Raw genomic sequence first — 21,820 nt, 5'->3', positions numbered from 1 at the left:
GATTTAACGTTTATCGCATTTATCCGCCTCGGCAGTTCAGCGTTGGTTTGGGAAGGATAGATTATTTGGCAACCTTTCTGTATGATTCTAGCATAACATTAGAGGAGATCTTTTCATCGAAATGGAAAACAAATTGATTTTGTTGTCACATTACAGTACAGCTCAATAAGTACTGAGCAAACTTCATTGCTTTATTACAAATATCATCTAAGAATAATAAAAACCTTTAAAATATTCGTCTTTTGTTTGATGTTACAAAAAGTGTCGGATGTAAAAAAGATTCGCCAGTCCGGGTGTCGCTATTCGCATTGGTGCTAGACCCTCAATGATTAAAAAAATAATTGATTTTGTCCAATTTCCGGCCACTGTGTGCTCACCGCTTATGTGCCGTTTTTTGGCTGTTCAGATATTTTCAGACATTGAGTCACCGCCGAACCGACCAACCGACCAGCTAACCCACCGATCGAGTAAACTCGCTAGTCACTAACAAAACAACAAACGCAAGCGAAAAACTGTCAACTAACTAACTGACTAACTATGGCGAGCGAATTTAGTAGGCAGATATAGGCGATCGAGCAGGTATGCGGTGCGGTGCGGCAACACGGTGTCAGTTGCCAAGTCCCCCGGCCGATGATGTTGGTCGCCGAGAAAAAAAAACACATTGGCCGTTGACTGGGATGTTTCTTTCATTTCGATTATTCGTGCGTAACTACATTCTTTGCACGCCGCCGTCAATCAAACTGTTGTTGCGCTAAAAAGCTATAATACGAAGATCGCACAGTCAGATCACGAAGAAAGAGCTTTCGGCTTGAGTGTTGATGCACATGCCGGAGGTACATGGTTTGATTTTTGTTTTATAACCTAGGTATATCAGGAATTCAGATTTTCAAATAGGAAGCTTAAGGAATTATTCTGTGATATAATGTTAAGCTATGTGAACTCGAGGAATCTCGTTTTGTGATATTGTGTAGCAATTACACTTATGTGTGTCGTCCGTGCCATATGCCGGCGTGTAGTTGGTTATTAGAGTCCAATGAGATGAATGCCGTCATGTGTCGCATTTGACAGGTATCCTGATCGTTTGGAATGCGCATTTGTATAACAAATTCAGGGATTGAACTTATCATTTCATTATCATTTAGTATTCAGCCAATAACTTATTCCAGATGCGGAATTCCGAAAAGTGTTGTATGGCGCACTTCTACCGCAATTTCCCCGATACAGCTTTGTCTATGGTACATAATATTTACAGCGTGAAACGATGGTATCACTTAATATACTAAATGATAATAACACTTAGTTCAATCCCTGAATGATCCTGTTCCAATTTTGACACTTGGCCACACTTCTTCTAGGACTCGTTATGGAAAGGAATTTCTGAAATTAAATAGAAAATTTCAAAATGTTATAAATACCGTAACACAATTAAAGGCTCAATGATTGAAACATGAGAGTGATTTGCAAATACTTTACGTACCTACGAGCCGAGGACTATAGAGAAAATGATAGAGTCATTCCTTTTATAACGAGTCCTAAAAGAAGTGTGGCCAAGTGTCAAAGTTTTATGAGCAGAACAGAACAGTCATCCAAATTCCTCCAATTCTGCTTAATCCATGTGACGTTTTCTTCTCGGTGCTTTCAATTCAGACGGTTATATTCCAAAATCAACCCCATGCTCCTACATCAACATTCGTATCTTTCTCTAAAAAAACATAATTGCATTATTTTATGAAATTGCAATTCCGTGAACTTCCTGGCTTATATCCGATGACGCTATTACCTTCAATTTCTGGCTGCATGAATTATGTTAAAATAATCTGGTAATTTATTGATTTAATTACGGTCTTAGATTACGGGTTCCAGCAGCCAATACCAACGGCAGGCGTTGATTAATCGCTGTTTAGATACATTTGAACCGTTTTTTGAGAAACTGGATATGTAACATTTTTGGCCAAAATGAGATTTTTACATATTCTGAATCCTCGTCCAAAAATACGTATTCTGCTGGCAAAAAATACGAAAAAAAATTGTTTTCGTTTGTTTGAGAAACTACCCAAGTAACATTTTAAGTTTTATAACGCTCTTGAAGACCATAATTCACTCTTCAAGAGTGTTATAAAACCGGTATAAAACCAAAATGTAACTAGGGTAGGTACATATATGCACGCAATTTAAAGAGCAATTATGGAGTACTGTTTGCAGTTGAATGTTGCCAAAAACTGTTGATCTGTATAGAAGAAACCGAAAGATTCGGTGCCAATTTGTTCAAAAACAGTTTTTTGTCGTTTTCTCGAAATTGTGTAAAATGGGTATATGCAGTTTCTCAATCAAACGATTCATTCAAAATGGGTAATTTCAGATTACGGCAGTAGGGTAAATGATATATTTTAATTATCAATAACAATTTAAGTTAATGTCCCTAGCCAAGGTCACGGGGGTTGACGGTACTGAAGATAATATTCATCTGTGTATCATATCACATTTGGAGCACTTCAGTGTGCCTCTAACGATTCACAGTGGATCGGCTGCTTTGCAGACTGAGCCCCTGACCGTATGTCCCGGCATAATTATCAGGTATAGCTCTTTACATGGAGGATCCGCTAGGGCTCATTAGCACTCTCCAAGGGGTCGGGAAATTAATCAATTTCTCGTCAACTGGAAGTAGCGAAGCCAGCGCGTGGCCATAGGTAGGTTAGGATAGGTTGTAATATAGATTGAAATGGAGAAGCCATGAATTCACAATAGATCATTCTTATATTTTAGAGACATTCAATTTTCAAAATGTTTTCAATTGGGAGTGGAGAACTATTTAGACTTATCAGGATTTACATCAGGTTGAAAAATTCAAAATAGTAATGTCGATGCATTAAGCAATTAAATGAATAGAAAATAGCTTAATGATAGAAATCTGAATTTATGTTTCTCCATAACAATGAATATTTCATACATAAACTTTGTATTGGTTCTGATGATAAGTCTTAACATCATAGCAAATCAGAAATCAGCCAAGAAAAAACAAAAAAGATTCAGTTATTAAATAGATTTTTTTATTTTATTTTTTTGAGAATTTGTTTAGGTAGAAGTTTACTGTACTATTGGATAGAAACATATTGAATTGAAATTCTGAGATAGAAGAAAGACAGAAGAAAAAAGTAGAGATTGAGATATAAAAGAGAAAAAGAGATTGATAAAAGGAGAAAGCAGATATTGATAGATAGAGGAAGGACATAGGATTTGTAAGGCGATTATTTTGTAGTTTTATACATACTGTATCTAACAATGACTAAAACACTAATAAGACAAAGTTATATAAGACCTTTATGTTGAAACATAACAGACAACCGACAACAACACAATGACAATAACAGATCTACAATATAGAAGACAAGTAGTATTTTACATTAATTATACAACTCACAATAATAGAAATGACTCAATAAATAATCAACGCCTAACGTACATACAAACAATACTGACATATTCAAATTTACATTTTGACTAGATTTTGTCCTATGTGACTGATTTGACTGACGAAACCACATTCCTGAAAATTTTCAAGAGGATTATGTTAGCTGATTCCCACAGTCCGGTGTTCATTTGGTCAAAGTAGACTAGTTCTTCCGGTATAATCACTTATCAATTTTCAAAAACCCACCCCGATCAAAGCAATCCAAAGGGGCAAAAAAAACAATTTAAGTTAATGTGTAGGGAAAATTTTAACAAAAGTATGACCATTGCATACATTTAATACAACTCTAGTGGTTCCAGATGAGAATCCACTAATCAACTATTATTTATCTTTAAAATAATCTAAAATGTAAATCTCTCTACCAAAGCGCCTACTGAACGCAAGTATGCAGGAGAACATACATTATAGGACTCTTCGTAACATGCACCTGATACACGTTTAAAAAAGACAGGAACACCGTCTTCGACCAGAGGTCGTACAGACTGAGCACTTAACACCAAGCATTAGACAACGGACACATAACAACCATTGGACCAGTAGAGAATTTTTCGATCACGAAAAGTTTCCTCCTTACCGGGGCGGGAATCGAACCCACACTCCTTAGCACATGCGTCTAGACGATTGACGTCGCTAAAAGGACGGCCACGAAGCCCACAATTAATTGGTTTAAATTTGTTAAAACGGGAATCTTGAGGTTCTACAGACAAAAGTTTGATTGTAATTGAGATACTAATAGATACCAATCGTTTAACATGAACTTGAGACAGATGAATAAGGAGTAAACAAAATGCAGTTATGTTTTCTTGCATCATCATCATACATTTATTGGCCACCTCATGTACAGTACATGGATTAACCATTATTGCCAACTTTCAGGCTGTTTTCAATGATATCGATAAGATTGCGAAACAATGTAAATTTTTGGTTTAGCAGGGTGGTGACTACCTGGAAAACCCTGGAAAACCAGGAATTATCAGGAAATTATTGTCAACCTGGAAAAATCAGGGAATTATGAGGGAATTCGCGGAGCAATCAGGAAGAGAGAAGATGAACATATTATTGTATTCATATCGTTTCTTCTAAGTTTCAAAAGAATAATCAAATTTAATTGTCTTAGTGCAAGAATAAATAGGGCCTATGCCGTAGAGCAAGAAGAAGCATCCCATATAGTTTTCTATCGTTTAATATATCTTCTCCTTCAAGCGCAGTAGAAGGATAGAATTTGTTTCTGGTGGACTTGGGGCTTGAGGTCCAACAGATTAAATATTTTTCCTTAAATGAACCGGTGCCAGCGAAAGTGGTACATAAACCATTTTTGTCGATTTTGTGTTTTTTACACCAACTACTTCTGGGAGCAAAGGTTTAGTAAGGGAATGACGAAAAAGTGATTTTTGACAACTAAATCTGGAGATATGCACTTTTTAATTTATGGTATATATCACAATGGCAATTTCGTTGCCAGGAAAAGTGGTACATGTGCAGTTATACCCCCTAAAAACGATTTATTGAAAAGAAAATTGTACAACATAGATGTTTCCGCAATATATTTTAACCCTATTTTGAATTTCAATATGGTTTACTGCCGTTTAAAATAATTTTAAAAATGTACATGTACCACTTTTACTGGCAACGATTTTAGGTTTCTGTTGCATTTTGCTCCCAATAATAGTGGTACATGTGCATTTTGTTCCAACAAACTTGAAATTTGTCAAGAAACTTCGCATATTTCTCATTACTACCTTTAGGCACATCAGTCATAACACGTTGGTACAGTTGAGATGCAGAAAATTGCTAATTTGAATTTTATTTTCGAAGTTTTCGGAAAAATGCGTCTCCTGTAAAATTTACTCAATGTAACATGTACCACTTTCGCTGGCACCGGTTCAATAGTAATAATACGCCAAGATTTTTGAATTACTTACTTGCTTATGAATCCAGTACACCTCCGGTGGTGCAAAGGGCCGACTTGAAAGATCTCCATCCTGAGCGTTGTCCAGCTATCGCTTTAACCTGTTGCCAGGTTAGATTTCGGTCAACTTCTTTTATTTCTTTATTGAGGCTTCGCCGCCATGAGCCTCTGGGTCTGCCTCTGCTGCGATGTCCCGCTGGGTTCCAGTCTAATGCTTGTTTACAGATTTCGTTTCTGCCCCTACGTAGAGTGTGGCCGACCCAGTCCCACTTTCGATCCCGAATTTCTGTTGCTCTGGTGACAACGACGATGAGCTCGTTGTTTGAGATCCAGTTGTGAGGCCACTATGCCCGAATTATATACCGCAGGCATCTGTTGATGAACACCTGCAGCCGTTGAGTGTTCTCCACTGATACACAATATGTTTCGCTAGCATATAACAGCACAGATTTCACGTTAGAGTTGAAAATGTGTATTTTGGTGCGTTCACTTATCTGCCTGTTTTTTCCAGATATTTCTTAAACTCGCAAAGGCAGCCCTTGCTTTCTTGGTTCGTGCGCTTATGTCGATCTTGGTACCGCCGTCTGATGCCATTTGGCTACCACGATATTGGACCCTTTCAACATTCTCCACTGGTTGCCTGGCTACTGTGAAACTGGATGGGGTCACCATGTTTACATCCAACGATTTGGTTTTGTTGACGTTGATAACTAAACCTGCCGAAGAGGAGCGTTCGGCAAGGTTATTGAGCTTGCTCTGCTTGTCAGAGCGCCATTGAGCGAGAAGTGCAACGTCATCAGCCAATTCGAAGACGTTTAGGTGCTCCATGGTTATAGGCTGCCCTAACAGGCCGCGGTTTGGTTCACGGTCAATCGCACCTACCAGAATCTCGTCGATTGCGATGAGGACCAGTAACGGTGATAGAATCCTTGCCTCACACCAGCTACGACCCGGATAGGGTCGGACAAGACCCCATTGTGCAGCATTCGACACGAGAAGGTCTCATACTGTGCCTCGATGAGGCCGATGATTTTCTAGGGAACCCCCTTGCGTCTTAGGGCGCCTCACATTTTCTCGTTATTGAGACGGTCTAAAGCTTTTTCGTAGTCAATGAATATCAAGTAAAGGGACTCCTGGAATTCGTTGACCTGCTCCAGAATGATGCGGAGCGTGACAATATGGTCCACACAGGATCATCCGGCATGGAATCCGGCCTGCTGCTACCGGAGAGTCTCATCGATCGTCTCCTGAATCCGGGCTAGGATAACTTTGCATAGAACTTTGAGAACGGTACACAGCAGCATAATGCATCGCCAGTTATCGCATACAGTCAGATCACCCTTTTTAGGTACCTTCACTAAGATACGGCTTTCTCTCTCCTTCGCCCACGCTCGCTTGTCCCGTCGACATGAGCGTTTTACTTCCTTCTCAAGAGCCGAGTATCGTTGACGGGCTAAGACTCCTCTGGTTTTTGATCGCTCTATCGTGGCTTTGGCTTCTCTTCGCTCCTCTATCTTCCTCCAGGTCTCATCGGTGATCCATTGTTTTCTCTGGTTGTGCAGTTCGTCCAGATTGTTCTCGCTGGTGGCGATGAAGGCATTCTCGATGGCGGTCCATAGGTCTTCCACGCTGTCACCTTCCGGAATATCTACAGCACGCGTCTCCAGTTCGTCTAAATCTCTCCTCCTGCCGACGAATCCGCGCAATGTGCAGGCGTATTTCGCCGATGAGGAGGTGATGATCATACGCGATATAGGTTCTACGTTCATTTCGTACATCAAGAAGGCTCCGTTTCCATTTTCGGCTGATGCAGATGTGGTCGCATTGATTCTCTGTAAAGTCGTCACGGGAGACCCACGTGACCTTGTGAACCGGTCGATGAGGGAAGAGCGATCCCCCGATCACCATGTCGTTATTACCACAGAATTCTGCGAACAGCTCTCCGTTTTCGCTCATTTCTCCGAGACCATGGCGTCCCATAATGCGCTCATGGTTCGAGTTGTCGGATCCGATCTTCGCATTGAAGTCGCCCAAACAGATCTTGACGCATTGGCGCATAACATTGGATCATAGTAAGGTTTCGGACCCGTGTTCTAAATCTGGCAACGATTATCCTTTCACTTATAGGTTCCCACTTCATAAGCGCATAGTGTGCCTGAGCGCTTAGTAGGAAGCCAACTCCGCGATGCCGGGGAGCGTGTTCACGTCGTAAACCAGAGTATAGAAGAGCTTGTCTCGACGACGTTCTATGTTCTCCAAAGTTTGGCCAACGAACTTCACTCCGTCCCAGGATCTCAAGCTTCATGCGTTGTGCCTCATTGGCAAGTTGTGCCAATCTACCCATTTTTTTATTTTTTATTTACTCAGCCGATGAATGCTTGGGACCACATGCAGTTTTTTTTATAGAAATTTCAACAGAGCCCACTGTCGAACCCCAACACATCCTAGGCAGACCCCACAGGACACACCCTCTCACTCTAGCTGATGTCAGAAGGACAACAGTGCCCAGGCACTGCACACAACCATAAGAAGACCCGTGGAATCGTGAGTATTAGAACTTGTGAGGACCAGAGCTATGTTAGGCGCTCCATCTCGGATGTCAACTCACCATTTTGTAGCCCTATTCTGTCGTATGCCGCCTGCAAATCAATGAATATATGGGGCGTTGGAACCTGGTATTCACGGCATTTTTGAAAGATTTGCCGTACAGTAAAGATCTGGTCCGTTGTCGAGCGGCCGTCAACGAAGCCGGCTTGATAACTTCCTTTGTAGGCGGCATCGCTCGAAAGTTCTCATACTCCAGCTGGTCGCCTATCTCGTAGATGGGGCATATAACCCCTTCCTTCCACTCCTCCGGTAGCTGTTAAGTTTCCCAGATTCGGTCAAACAGTTTGAGCAGGCAAGTGGCCAACTTTTCCGGGCCCATATTGATGAGCTTAGCTCCAATACCATCCATACCAGCTGCTTTATTGGTCTTTAGCTGGGGGATGGCATCCTTAGCTTTCCCTCAAGGTGGGTGGTTGGCTTCCATCGTTCATTGAACTGACGTAGTCATCTCCGCTACCTTGGCTTTTATTGCATGTACTTTCAGCGCCAGGGTTTGCAGAAATCGCTCTCAATAGATAACGAACAACGATAAAAGAGAGGCAAAAACTGTTCCGAATCATAATAAACCATGATAACAAATTTATCAAACTTGTATACAAGTGCGAAAAAACAGAATCGGATAGGCAGCCCCACAGAAAATGGTGATTCTCATTTTTCATTCATGATTTTCATGACATTCATGACATTCATGATTCAGTTCTTTATCATCACAGCTTGCGAAAAAGTATCTCGCGGCAGTGGCGTAGCCACGGGGTGGTTTTGGACATAAAACCCCCTCGAGACAAAATTTACAGAAGAAATTTTTTTTTTCGAGAAAAAAATTTGTTCAGAAAACCCCTCTCCAGACCAATTTTCTGGCTACGCCACTGTCTCGCGGTATGCTACATATCGTATATGTATACAGAGATGATAAGTGAGAGACTTGTTCTTTCTCTTTATGATTAAATCCCTGCTCAGCGCCATTCAAGAGTTGCTCGTAGTGCTGCTTCCACCTTTCGATCACCACACGTTCGTCCGTCAATATGCTCCCATCCTTATCCCGGCACATCTTGGCTCTCGGCACGAAACCTTTGCCTAATGCATGGAGCTCCTGATAGAACTTGTGAGTTTCTTGAGAACGGCACAGCTGTTCCATCTCCTTGCACTCCGCTTCTTCCAAGCGACGTTTTTATTCCTGAAAACGGCGGGTCTGCTGTCTCCGCTTTCGTCCATTACGTTCCACGTTCTGCTGGGTCTCTTGCTGCAGCGGGAATTTTTTGTTAATTGGATAAGGTAGAAGCATAGATAGAGAATTCACCAAGGAAAATTATATACATCACACCAAATTTTCTTTTTATGATCCAGCAAAATCATTTGCTGAAAGCATATCAGCAATTCTCAGTTTGCTGAAATACAACATTTTTTTTTTCTGGAAGTTTACTATAGATGACAGTATTAAGAAATACTGTTTGCATCCAGTAAAAATATTTTTGCTGTAAATCAGTAATGTAGCTGTCATGTCGATATTACTATTTAATCAGTTAATAAAAGTACCGAAAACCAGCAAAAATAATATTGCTGAATGGATAACAACAAACCAATTATTACTGGAAACCATCAGTATTTGCTATTTCTCTTTTGTTAAAAACAAAATCGCTTGACAACATGGCTGATTAATGAAGTACATATTGCAAATTAAAAATACAGTCTCCTTTTTAATTTTTCATTGCCAATTGACTAAGTTTCGTGTTTGACAATAGAACAAATACGCGGAATCAATATTGAATGGAATTGTGACTTAGAAAAGTCAACATTTTGGTGGACCAAGATTTTGTTTGTAAGAGCATTGCTGTAAGTACGAACCATTTTTCAAATTTGCTTGCTCATAAGCTCCTATCTAAAAACAAATGAAAAATATTTACTAGATCAACTTTCAATTACAACTAATTGACTTGAATTGTTTCTCATTACATTTTCAGACAAATTAATCGATACAACAAGTAGAATACTCATGAAGCGTGAACGGGAAATGAATAGAGATGCTTAAGGACCGGCATCTTTTCTATTTTTGCAGTATTTTGAACGTTCAATGAGCATAGCATAATCATACAAATAAAATGTACTATGTAGCGTTCTAAATCACAATTATATTTTTTCGTTGTTTTATTTTGAGATTTATTTACAGTAACTGCTGTAATTTCAGCAAATCTACGAAGAATTGCTGAAAATACAGCAATAATAATTTTTCTAGCAAATTACTGGTTTTCAGCAAACTGAATCATGTTTTGCTGCATTTTCAGTATTCGATCTGTCACTTTTTTGAATTTTGATTTTGCTGGTTGAACAGTAATTTGGTTTGCTGAAAAAATTGCTGGATGAACAGCACAAAAAAACAGCAAAATTTTGCTGGATTTCAGCGAAAAAAAATTAGTGTGTAGTTCACGCCACATTTTCTTAACAGTGACGAGCCTGGGATTGAACCCACGACCTTCTGCTTGTGAGGCAAAAGCGGTAGTCACTAGACCGCCGAGCTCGTCACTAGACCGTCGAGCGTTAAGCCGTTAAGATGTAGTTTTTATTTTGAATTAAATTTGAATTTTGATAAATTTACACTCTAACAATGGTATATAAATACATACAATTATTCACTGCTATCTATGTCGGCACCTGTTGACAGTTTCTCCAATAACGAGCAGTGATAGGGTTAGCCATTTGCGCGATAGTTCGTCCGTTAAAAAATCGAGGGGACTGTGGATAGCTAGAAGCAGACCAACATATGTTTTAAACAGTCTTGTTTTCGAGTATGGTACAATTTTTAGGCCGACATGGTTAATGGGCACAAATGTAGTGAGAGTTTACGCGTGATTAGCAATGAAAATGTGAATAATCGTTATTACTTTCATATTGTGCACAGAAGAAATTGGTTACTTTTTTAACAAATAACTATAGAAGTCGTATGAACCAATGCTAATAAAAGAAATCTGATAGAATACAAATCTGAATGAAATTTTATATAGTAAATTGAAATTAACTTGTCCGGAATTCCCTTATCGTTTTTAACGTAGAACTCAGAGGCGTCGCGTGATCAATTCTTCAACCTGTGCACTATTCTAATATTTCGAAAAAAAACACATAAAAGGGACCTGAAATGATAAACAAATAATTTTCCAGCGCGTTTCTCAATATGTTTGCTTATTTTGTTGCATCTAACTGGTTCTTAGCTACTTCTTATTTTCTGAATTAACTCAAACTTAACTAAGCTTCAAAGTGATTTAAGTAAAATTAAAAAATACTATCATCAGAATCGTTTCCAATGTGGCAAATAAGCAATATATCTATTCGGAAATTATTGAACTGGTACTTTCAATTCTAATTTGAGTTATTCGTAAAATGAGACGAAGTTTTAAATACAGAAAAGGAACAGAAAAGGAATATATAGGCTCTAATAATAATTTGTAATTAGCATGTCATATCAGAAAAATAAAGTCTGTACAATAACGAGAACAATGAAGTTCATAGCCCTTACTCTTCTCAATTAATAATTATTCTATTTACAATTTATATCTTTGATCAATATTCTGGACTGGACAGATGTCGAGAAGTTTTCCGTCCATCAGCATGGAAACTTGCTCATAAAAAATTTCATAAATTCGTGTGGACCATTGACATTTGGCTTACCCCCTCCCTAACTAAATATATTGGATTTCTCGAAAAAAAACCTCGAAAAATTTCTTTAAAAATGTTGGCGCGTTTCATATTCGCTAATTCTGCGACAATATAGATTTTCATCAGAAGATGAAATGTCTGTTTAAAATATGTTAATATTATCGGATACTTCAATGTCTAATATAATAGGCGTATTTGTAAACAGGTTTTATTGCGCTTATTAGCAGATGACAATTTCTGTTTAAATTGAGCTAATGTCGCGTTAGTGTTATCGAACAGTACATTGTCGTCAGGATTAGTGGATGTGTAAACGGGCCATCCCATTTAACATAGGGGTAATGACGGCTTTGGCAGGTTTTGTTCTATTATTGGCAGAGGGGTTTTTTGTGACTGATTATGTTCAAATTTGGCCCAAACATTCTTTGCATATCAAAGAATATTGTGGCCAAATTTCATAAAATTCGGTCTGTTTCCCCAATATGTACCTAAAAATATCAATAGCGCTTTTGCTGCGCGTTGCTTATACAAAGCGGAACTTTCGTCATGGAACGCTTTGAGGAAGCAGAAATGCTCGCGCTTTACTCTTCTCTTTCGATTTTGTTCCGACCGCGCTCTCTTCACCGAATCGCGCATGCGCTGTTTGAAGCGGTTCTCGATTGGCGCTTTGATGTTGCATGAAGAAGAAGAAGCAGAAAGATGATAATCGAAAAAATCTCCACGGGAAACCATACGAAGAAGTTTTTAAAATTCTTCTCAAAAATTCTAAAAGCAATTTAATTAAAAACGGTAAGCAGTACGGGGTTGGACTTTTCTTATACTATGTTTTAAGTGTAATATTAGAAAATAAAATTTCGAAAAGAAATATTGTGGTTATTATACAGTAGAAGAAAAGTCCAACCCCGTACTGCTTACCGTTTTCAATTAAATTGCTTTTAGAATTTTTGAGAAGAGTTTTAAAAACTTCTTCGTATGGTTTCCCGTGGAGATTTTTTCGAATATCATCTTTCTGCTTCTTCTTCTTCTTCATGCAACATCAAAGCGCCAATAGGCACCAAACCGTGCACTGCCTGCGAGGAACGCTTTGACTACCTATACATCGCCGATTGCGGTTAGAGCAGATGATCCACACATACAAAATAATGCGTGTATGATACATGACAAAACGTTCTCGGCTGAAAGTTCCGTGTTGATACAACATGTGGTGTCGGTGGGTCGGTTCGGTATCGTAGAGAAAACTATAACGCGTCCCCATCGCAGCATTTGGTTGCCTCACATCACATGCCGCCTATAAAAAAAACATGCATATTTTCCGTTTATGTATTTAATAGTCAAATTTGCATGAAACATCTTTCAAATGCACATAATTCAAATACATGCTTGGATTAGAAAGACAAGAAATCTATCTAGAGTTTAAATGTTGGGGATAAAATTGCAACATGTGCAGTGCACAGGTTGCACATGCGGACGCGACGCCTCTGGTAGAACTACGTCTGTCTTTTTTTATATTGGGTACACTTTACGATTGCAAAAAATTAAAAAACGTCCCGAAAATATGATAGACTTTGGTTTATCTCAGCCGTTTCTCTATGGATTTTCATTTTTTTTGGACCATTCGATCAAGGAAGAGTCAATGCTTCATACCCGATGAACACTGAAGTCGGTTTTTAGGCGGTTATTTTTACAGGAATCGCTTTTTGTGCAACTTTTTACTCGAATTTCTGGATTTCCGCGGTTCATTCAGACATATTTTGGTATTTACGCGGTAAAAACCGACTCTAGTATGTTACAATATCTATGTACGATAATATTTACGATTGAAAGCTTGCTAACAGTTTAGCACTCGGTTTCGGTGAATCAGTCAATCTCGTAAGTACATTGCAAGCTTATTCTTCCATAGAACTACATTCCAACTGAAACTTGGCCTGCGTTTCAAGTTAGTGGGAAATAGATGCTGATCAGGCTGTGGTTGAAGAATTTGTCCTTCATTCTTAACACGCTTCCGCGGTCGCTTATCACTTAAACCGGATAACATTTATTTCATCATCATCTTCATTTGTTTCCCGAGCATCATGAGACTAACTCCACGTTCTGCCTTGTCGCCGCCACTATAGTAGTTGCGGTACTTGAATGAAGTGTTTGCGATGGGATCCACCGCTCGAAATTCACGATGTGCGGTTTTGGGCCGCACTTATTTCCTGAATTGCTGCTTCGAAAATGACGCACTGTGGTCGGATAGGCTCCATCACACTACCCCGAAAGCCAGTACCCCGAATGCCATTACCCGGAGGCCACTACTCCGAATGTAACAGTACCCCGAAAACCATCACCCCGAATGGGACACCCTGAAATCCACTACCCCGAAAAGCAATTACCCCGAAAAAATGTAGAATCTGTAGTATTCTATTATTATGTTTAACACTATCAGATATCGACGAATCGCAACCAGTTTAAGCAACAGTTTTGATTTTTCATCTATTTAACTTTAACTGTCAGTCTTGTCATTATGACCTAGAAAGGTACTATTCTACGAAATAGGGTAAGAGATCCTTTTGAACAATAGAACGCGTTTTCCCGGTACGACATGATGCTTTCTTTAAATGAACGAGTTTTCCCGGTATAAGGCAGACAGAGGAAAGAATGCCTTTTTTGAATGGACGCATTTGCCCGGTATAAGGAAGACAGAGGAGATGATGCCTTCTTTAAATGGACGTGTTTGCCCGGTATAAGGCACACAGAGGAAATAATGCTTTCTTTAAATGAACGCGTTTGCCCGGTATAAGGCAGACGGAGGAGATGATGCCTTCTTTGAATGGACGCGTTTGCCCGGTATAAGGCAGACAGAGGAGATGATACCTCCTTCAAATGAACGTGCTTATATCACGATAAGGCACCAGGCTTGTAAATATTCGGCAGCACTGGATGAAAGTTATGTTTTTCATTTCATTTTTTATTTTCTTCCTTCCCTGAGATCGATTTCACATTCCCGAAGAAGGAGAGGAGAAATTAACAGAACTCACATCACCCAGTTCGCCACGAATAAGAAATTCGCCACAGTAAAATGTACACATACACCCAGCAAATGACAAAAATGCACCACGCGTTTAAATGGGCCACTTACGTTCATGCGGTGGCGCACGAACTGAGCAGTCTGTCAGAGCGACTTGTGTTGGGATGAATGGTAAATTGAATGGTTGGTGCTGGAATGATTTTTTGGCTGCCCTACAGTCGCACTCACGACGGTGGCGATGAGATTGACCGGAGAATATGTTTTTCAATGCATTGACTTTGACATATTTCAACCCTGTTAGGCACACAGAGGAAATAATGCCTTTTAAAAAGTAACGCGTCTTCCCGACAGAAGGCGAACCGAGATGATGCCTTCTTTAAGTCAACGCAACTTCCCGAAGACAAGCAAGATCTCCCTCTCTTTCTCTCTCTCATAAACACACTCTCTTACTCACTCATTTCCTCTGCCTGACTAATTATTACTCACTCACCCACTCTCATTTATTCACCCGCTCTTACTCATTTAAACACTCTTACTCACTCGTCCACTTTCACTCACTCATTTACTCTCAATCATTCGCTCTATCCTTCTCACTCACTCTTACTCACTCACTCTTACTCATTCACTCTTACTCATTTACTGTTACTCGCTCACTCACTCACTCACTCTTACTCACCTATTCACCCACTCGTCGATTCTGAGATTTAGACCACGCTTCATCCAGAATCTGTTGCTTTTACTACAGCGACCAAGGAACAACTTCAACAATGTTGCCCTTGTAGCCATGCTGACGTGGACCGCAATTGCCTCAAATTGGAATCTTGAAGAGTTTCATACGAAGTGGAACGGGATCTTACGGACTAAGAATACTTAGTTCTATACTGCGTTGAAACAGTTTCAGTTCCAATTAGTGTTCATTCATATGAATTTTGAACTTTTATTGAGTAACATTTATAATTCATTTCATTGAAATGAAGTATAAACTCGAAATAATGACTAATTCGGGGTACTGGCTCATTCGGGGTAGTGTCCCATTAGGGGTAATGGGATTCGGGGTAGTGATTCATTCGGGGTTGCGCCGTTCGGGGTAGTGGCCTTCGGGGTAATGGCATTATGGGTAATCAAATTATGGGTAGTGTCGTAGAGAGTCGTAGAGGTCGGATATCATGAAATCATTAATAAATAACTATTTAGGGTTGCCTCGTGGAAGTTTGATGTCTGTCCTAAAGTTTTTTTTCATGATAAGTAGGCCTTCATATGGTAGTAAAAAATAGTTCGCAACTCTCCCTCTAGAGTGGCGCTTCAACTAACTTTTTATATGAGCGTGATAGGATGATGGTGTCTTCAGTAAAGTTTAAGAATTCAGTATTATGAGCAACTCTTGTGAAGGAATCATCTTTGAAAAGGCTTTTGATTTTGAGATACAATGCGTTTTATGTAAAAATTGTGTTTTTATATCCAAAATTTGATTATTTTTAGTTTAATTTTGTATCTATGTGCAATATTTATTTCCGCATAATTTTTCTGTATCTCAGAGAGCAATATGTAGTAGTGTCTGAGCTGATTTGACCAATAAAGAACATGGAGAATACCATAATTATTGTAAAACATTCAAAAATATGAGGAAAAATCGATTTATTTTCCTACTTCCTCCACTTCCCACTTAGATTTTATCTCGGATAGAATCTTTAGGTTGCAAAGAATGTAACGGAGAGGATTTTGGTTGCAGAAACATGCCGCAAATCTTCCACAATGTCTTGACATTTATTTAGCTCCACAAGTGTTTGTCGGAAACCTGTCACTTATTCAATCAAAGTATGCAGTAAAACTTATATTATAATGAGCACATATACTTTCTGGGCAGCGTTTAAACTTCGTTTTAGTTATTTTGCTTTTTTTTTCGGAATTTAGTTAAGAAAACACTAAATGGCACTATAGATTTAGTTCTCTTGAGATTAAAGTTCGTACACTCTGGACAGATTTTGAAACAAGAAAGTTTTATTTTATCCATATTCCTAACAAACTCTGGGTAGTTCAAATAAAAACGTTGTTATTATTTAACGTCGTCCATAAATCTATGTTTGATTCGAGGAGTTTGCAACTCATAAAAATTTGAAGATATCTATTGGATAAGATTCGTCAGAAATACCATCTGGTATTAGTATATTTGGTGATATTCTATTTTCGTCTTCAAGCACTAAATCGTTGAAAATGGGCTCTCATGAAGCATCACCGGAAACTGTGACACATCTCTTAATTTTGGAAAAAAAAAATATTACGTTCTTTGATGATTAATATACACAACATTCTATATTTATATTGTGTTTTGCAGTTGGTATGTCAACGTTAAATAAATATTAAGATATTGAAAACTATTATTTAAGAAAATGTAATGCCTGCATAAAAATTTCTTGTGCATGGCACTATAAATGCTAGTTTGCAGTCCAAGGAATTCGTGGCGTATGTTAAATTGAGCGCAAAATCATACAGTTGAACAAATGAAAGTAGGTTGTTTGAGAGTTACGGCAAGTTTCTGCAACAAAAATCCCCTCCGTTATATTCTTTACAACCCACAGATTCTATCCGAGATAAAATCTCGGTGGGATGTGAAGGGAGTGGGAAAATAAACCGATTTTTCTATATATTTTTGAATATTTTATGATAAATATGGCATTTTTTAAGTTGTTTGTCGGTTCAATCGGGTCCAACCCTACCATATATTACTCTCCCGGATACAGACAAATTATGCGGAAATAGATACAAAATTAAGCTAGAAATAATCCAATTTTTGATATTAAATCACAATTTTTACATAAGATGCATTGCATATCAAAATCAAAAGCCTTTTAAAAGATGGTTTCTTCACAAGAGTTCCTCATAATACTGAATTCTTGAACTTTGCTGAAGACACCATCATCCTATCACGCTCATATAAAAAGTTAGCTGAAGCGCCGCCCTAGCGAGAAAGTTCCGAACTATGTGAAGGCCTACTTATCATGCAACAACTTTGTGGAAGACACCAAACTTCTATAAGGCTACCCTAAGGTATTTATTAATGCCATGATTTTATGATATCCGACCACAGTGCGACGGTCTTCTGCACCTCGAGAGCCAGCACTCAAAATAATTTTCACTTAAAAGTTACTTGAAAACATATGCAGATATTTTCCATGTAGTTTCGTGTGTAAAAGTTAAATGATTTATTAGTGATGGCACTCATTATTCTCAATTCACTAGAAATAAAAATAAAATTTAAGTGAATTTTTGTTTGGCCATGTACTTAAATTTTAAGTGAAACTTTGATAATTTTTTTCTATAGTATCCCTATTAGTGATCTGTATCCCGTCCACTAGAAGCGGACGAGGGCAAAAATAGGAGTAGAAAACTATTTCATACTCAAATATTTTGCTTCGCAAATCGTTCTCATAATGCTTTTGCAAAATGTTTCATTAGCGATAGTTGATAAACATACATTTCGCTCTGAGAACCCCACTCATATATTTTTCATACATTCATTTTGAGTAGAATTCACTAGAAGAGTATATAGATATTATTTTCAATGTCCACTACATTTCTTATTAAGATACACTTGTGATTTGAGTAAGTTTTATTTGATTCCAGTAAGGCAGATGAAAGTTTCGATTTTTAAAGTCTACATGACTTTTTATAGTGGAATTGAAGTGACAATTATTTTGAGTGAGGAGCCCAACACGTGCACATCTGAAGATATTTACCATTTTTGCATGACATACTTTATGGATTTTTCCTTATTAGCAATCAAAGGAATGGCATGAGACGTTTCGAGGGCTCTCGCTCCACAAGGTCTATTTTAATTCTTCAGGTACGCGAAGTACCAACAATACGCATAACCTTATTCCCATGCTCAGAAAGAACTCGAATTCTACATTTCTCTACGGTCTTGTAAAATTTATTAGACGTGATTTTTGTTTTCCATATATCAGTCTACGAATCAGATATGCTAGTTTAGTGGCTAATGGGCAACGAAGGATATCTCTATGCTTTCAATACGCAACTCCTGAATGACACCCTCCTCATGTTTCTCCCCTCCATCAGGTAAACACCCTAACTTTGAATATTCAACCATTCCGTCGGTGTCAATGAAAATGCAAGCGGCCTACTTCAAGCGCCTTTGTTTCTTTTCTCTTAACAGTCAAAGACAAAAGCCGCTGGCAAACTACTTTCGGACGTCAGGCCCCGAAATAGAAGCACCAGCGCTAGTCGCACTATAGTTAGGCACTTGTACAGTCATTCCTAACGCGCCAGCAATTCGTTACAGCAAATTAGAAGACGCAGATGAGCGAGGAGGAGGGCCAGCAGCGTTCGAATCAAGTGCACTCGAAACGAAAGTCGCCCAAATTGGCTTCTGTCGAGATGCAGTTTAGGAGTGAGCAGCGAGTCTGAACGGCGCGCGGCCCTACGGGGCGAGGTGTCAAGTGCGGGTGATGATTGATGCGCGGGCGCCATTATGCTGCACCGTCGTCGTCCGATCCGCTGCGCCGCATGATCGATGGTTGTTACAAATTTGTGATTCCCCCCTCCGGCCAGGCCCAGGGCATTCGTCCGTCCATCCGATAAGCCGTGCGCCCTAAAACACCGAGCCGTAGTACACTGCCTAGCGAGTGAGAGTGACTAAAAGGTTCGACGTTTGTGATAAGCGCACTTTCTGGCTGAGCATTGCGCTGCTACTATTAATAGGTGACGGAATGCGACTCTCGAATCGAGGTTGATGCAATCTTGCGAAATTTTTCTTTTTTGAGGATGATCTAATGCCGTGCAGTGCCTACCTACTGCAGAAGCCACACACACGGCTTACCATGCGGCAATTGGCGAGTTTTGAGCCAAAAAGTGTACTCGGTTTTGTTTCTTAGCGAATTGAATTGCAACCAGCAGTCTACTAACAACGGAGCTCCATTTCTGGGTTTGATGGTCAAAAATCGCTGTTTTAAGGTGTGGAAGTCTCAGAAAAATTGCGAGATTTCCCGAATTTATCTAATTTGTAATAGTCTATTGAAACTTCATGTACTTGATTGGATACTTTCGATGCACACACTACGTGTTGCTTCTTAGGTTGCAAGGTTGTAGCTTATTAAATTTTAAAACTGAAATAAAATGTCGTTCTGTAGGTGATTTTCAACAAAAATTTCCATCTTTACTCAGACTTAAAACCGTTTCTGATATTGACGTACTTCGCAGAAAGAAACAAAATTGCCTCTCGACAAAAAGTATTTATGATCTCAAAATGGAAATATAAGTGCATAGCAAAGTTATCTTCTTATCTTGCAGTCGTATCGTCGATGGAATTCCAAAACCAGACCCTACACTAAACTTCTCATCGGGATCACAAAACATTTTTTTCTTTTGAAAACTCTGAATTTTCAAAATTGTCGATAAACTATAAGCTTGATTTCGGAATATTGTGGTTTTTCTTTCCGTAATTCAGCAAGTATTTTTCAGAATTTGATGACAAGTATTCTGAGTTTGTCTTTCGATTGTTTTTCAAATTCCAAGATTTTCATCAAAAGAACAACATTTTTTCTGAAAATTTAAAGCTATCATTGTATACTTCCGATTATTACTAGCTGTTTTGCCGTTGCAGAATATGCGAAAAGCATTTTGCAACCACATTTTCCCTTAGAAAACCCCATAGTGCCACCGACGGTAATTAGCCAAATTTACGTTGGTATTCACCAAAAAAAATCAAACCACGATTCCATTAGACATGGTGGCGACAGAAAGCGGGACCGTTGTTGCAGCGGACGCAAAATGATTGAACGATTTGGATTACGCTTTACATTAGATTACTTTTACTGCTGAAACCATAGGAATTTGGACTTTGACTGGTGTTATTTCGAAGCAATGAGAACGCAACGCTGGCGTCCTTGAACGGCGGACTGCCCTTGGGGATGGTTCACTTTGCCTCCGATGATAGATGTTCCTGGTCACGTTCACATAATACGTTGTGATGAATTGCAATCGATTACAACAGCCAGCGCTCCCCTCGCCTTTGTCACCGTGGTGTCTTGCGATTGGTGTAGGTTACGAATCGTTGCACTGATAAGTGATAAGCGGTGTGGCGCGGTTTTGGCGTAAATTGTTTAGAGATAAAGGAACAGGTTTTATAGTTTGGTCACGCCTTTGCAGTTCATGAAAGTACTTGACTTTTATGCGTCAGTTTGTTTTTCAATCTTTGTACTTGGCTGTATTTGCAATATTCGGTATCAGCTACTGATAACTTTAATTGAATCTATTAACAACATTTTCTCGTTTAAGTTCTGAATCATATTCCTAAAATAATAAAAAAAAATATATTCTTATCGTTTCAGTGGAAGCACGAACGCATGGAGTCACGGTTCCGGGAACGACCCCGCTACAGTGGCTATCGGAACATCTCAGCTACCCGGACAACTTTCTGCATCTCTGTTTGATCTATGGTTAGGTGTACGAGCCTTGGTACAACGTTTGACTAAAAAAGGTAACACCCCTTTCACTGAGGGTGATTCTCTTACTCTATAACTGTATTCCCACAAATGCCCGGGAAGCCATGTGCGTAGAAATAGTTGGCAATTGATCGCTTTGCATTCGCATTATTGTAAGCAACATAATCCGTGAGAAGTAATGTGGAAAATTCTTCTGAATGGCATCCTAGTCTTTATTTCGTACATATATATAATCGTAATAATTGCCTCATTATCTTACCATATCTTATGGGTCTCATGACGAAAAGTAAATAAATAGTGACGACAAGATAATTGGATTAAAATTAGTTTGTCCCTACACAGAACGAAAAAGAAATACTTTCAGAGCTATCCTTTCTACGATCTACGCGGTTATAACGAAACGTCATACATACATAGTTAGATATTAAAGTCACCATATTAGAAATTTGAATGAATGAAAGAAAGAAGAAAAAAAGAAGAAACAAAAAAGAAAGAAAGATGAAAAAAGGAAGAAAGAAGGGAGAAAGAAGCATGAAAGAAAGAAGAAAGGAGGGGAAAAGAAGGAAGAAAGAAAGAAGGATGAAAGAAAGAAGAAGGAAGAAAGGAGGAGGAAAGAAAGAAGAAGGAGGGAAGCAAAAAGGAAGAAAGAAGGTAAAAAAGGAAAAAAAGAAAGAAGAAATAAGGAAAAAGCAACAAGAAAGAAGGAAGAGGGATGAAGAAATTAA

General features: G+C 38.9%; 1 protein-coding gene across 1 annotated transcript in view; it reads left to right on the top strand.

The window, feature by feature from the left end:
• Nucleotides 1-21,407, top strand: part of LOC134226397 (autophagy protein 5) — a 77,170-nt gene extending 55,763 nt beyond the window's left edge. Inside the window, exon 5 of the mRNA XM_062707156.1 lies at nucleotides 20,982-21,407. Within this exon, the coding sequence (XP_062563140.1) occupies nucleotides 20,982-21,094 (113 nt within the window). The 3' untranslated portion in view covers nucleotides 21,095-21,407. The remainder of the gene's footprint in view (nucleotides 1-20,981) is intronic.
• Nucleotides 21,408-21,820: the final 413 nt, after the last annotated feature.

Source organism: Armigeres subalbatus, chromosome 3, assembly GCF_024139115.2.
Source record: "Armigeres subalbatus isolate Guangzhou_Male chromosome 3, GZ_Asu_2, whole genome shotgun sequence".
NCBI classification, from domain to species: Eukaryota; Metazoa; Arthropoda; class Insecta; order Diptera; family Culicidae; genus Armigeres; species Armigeres subalbatus.
The sequence above is the reverse complement of the archived record's forward strand: the minus strand, read 5'-3'. Positions and strand labels throughout refer to the sequence as shown.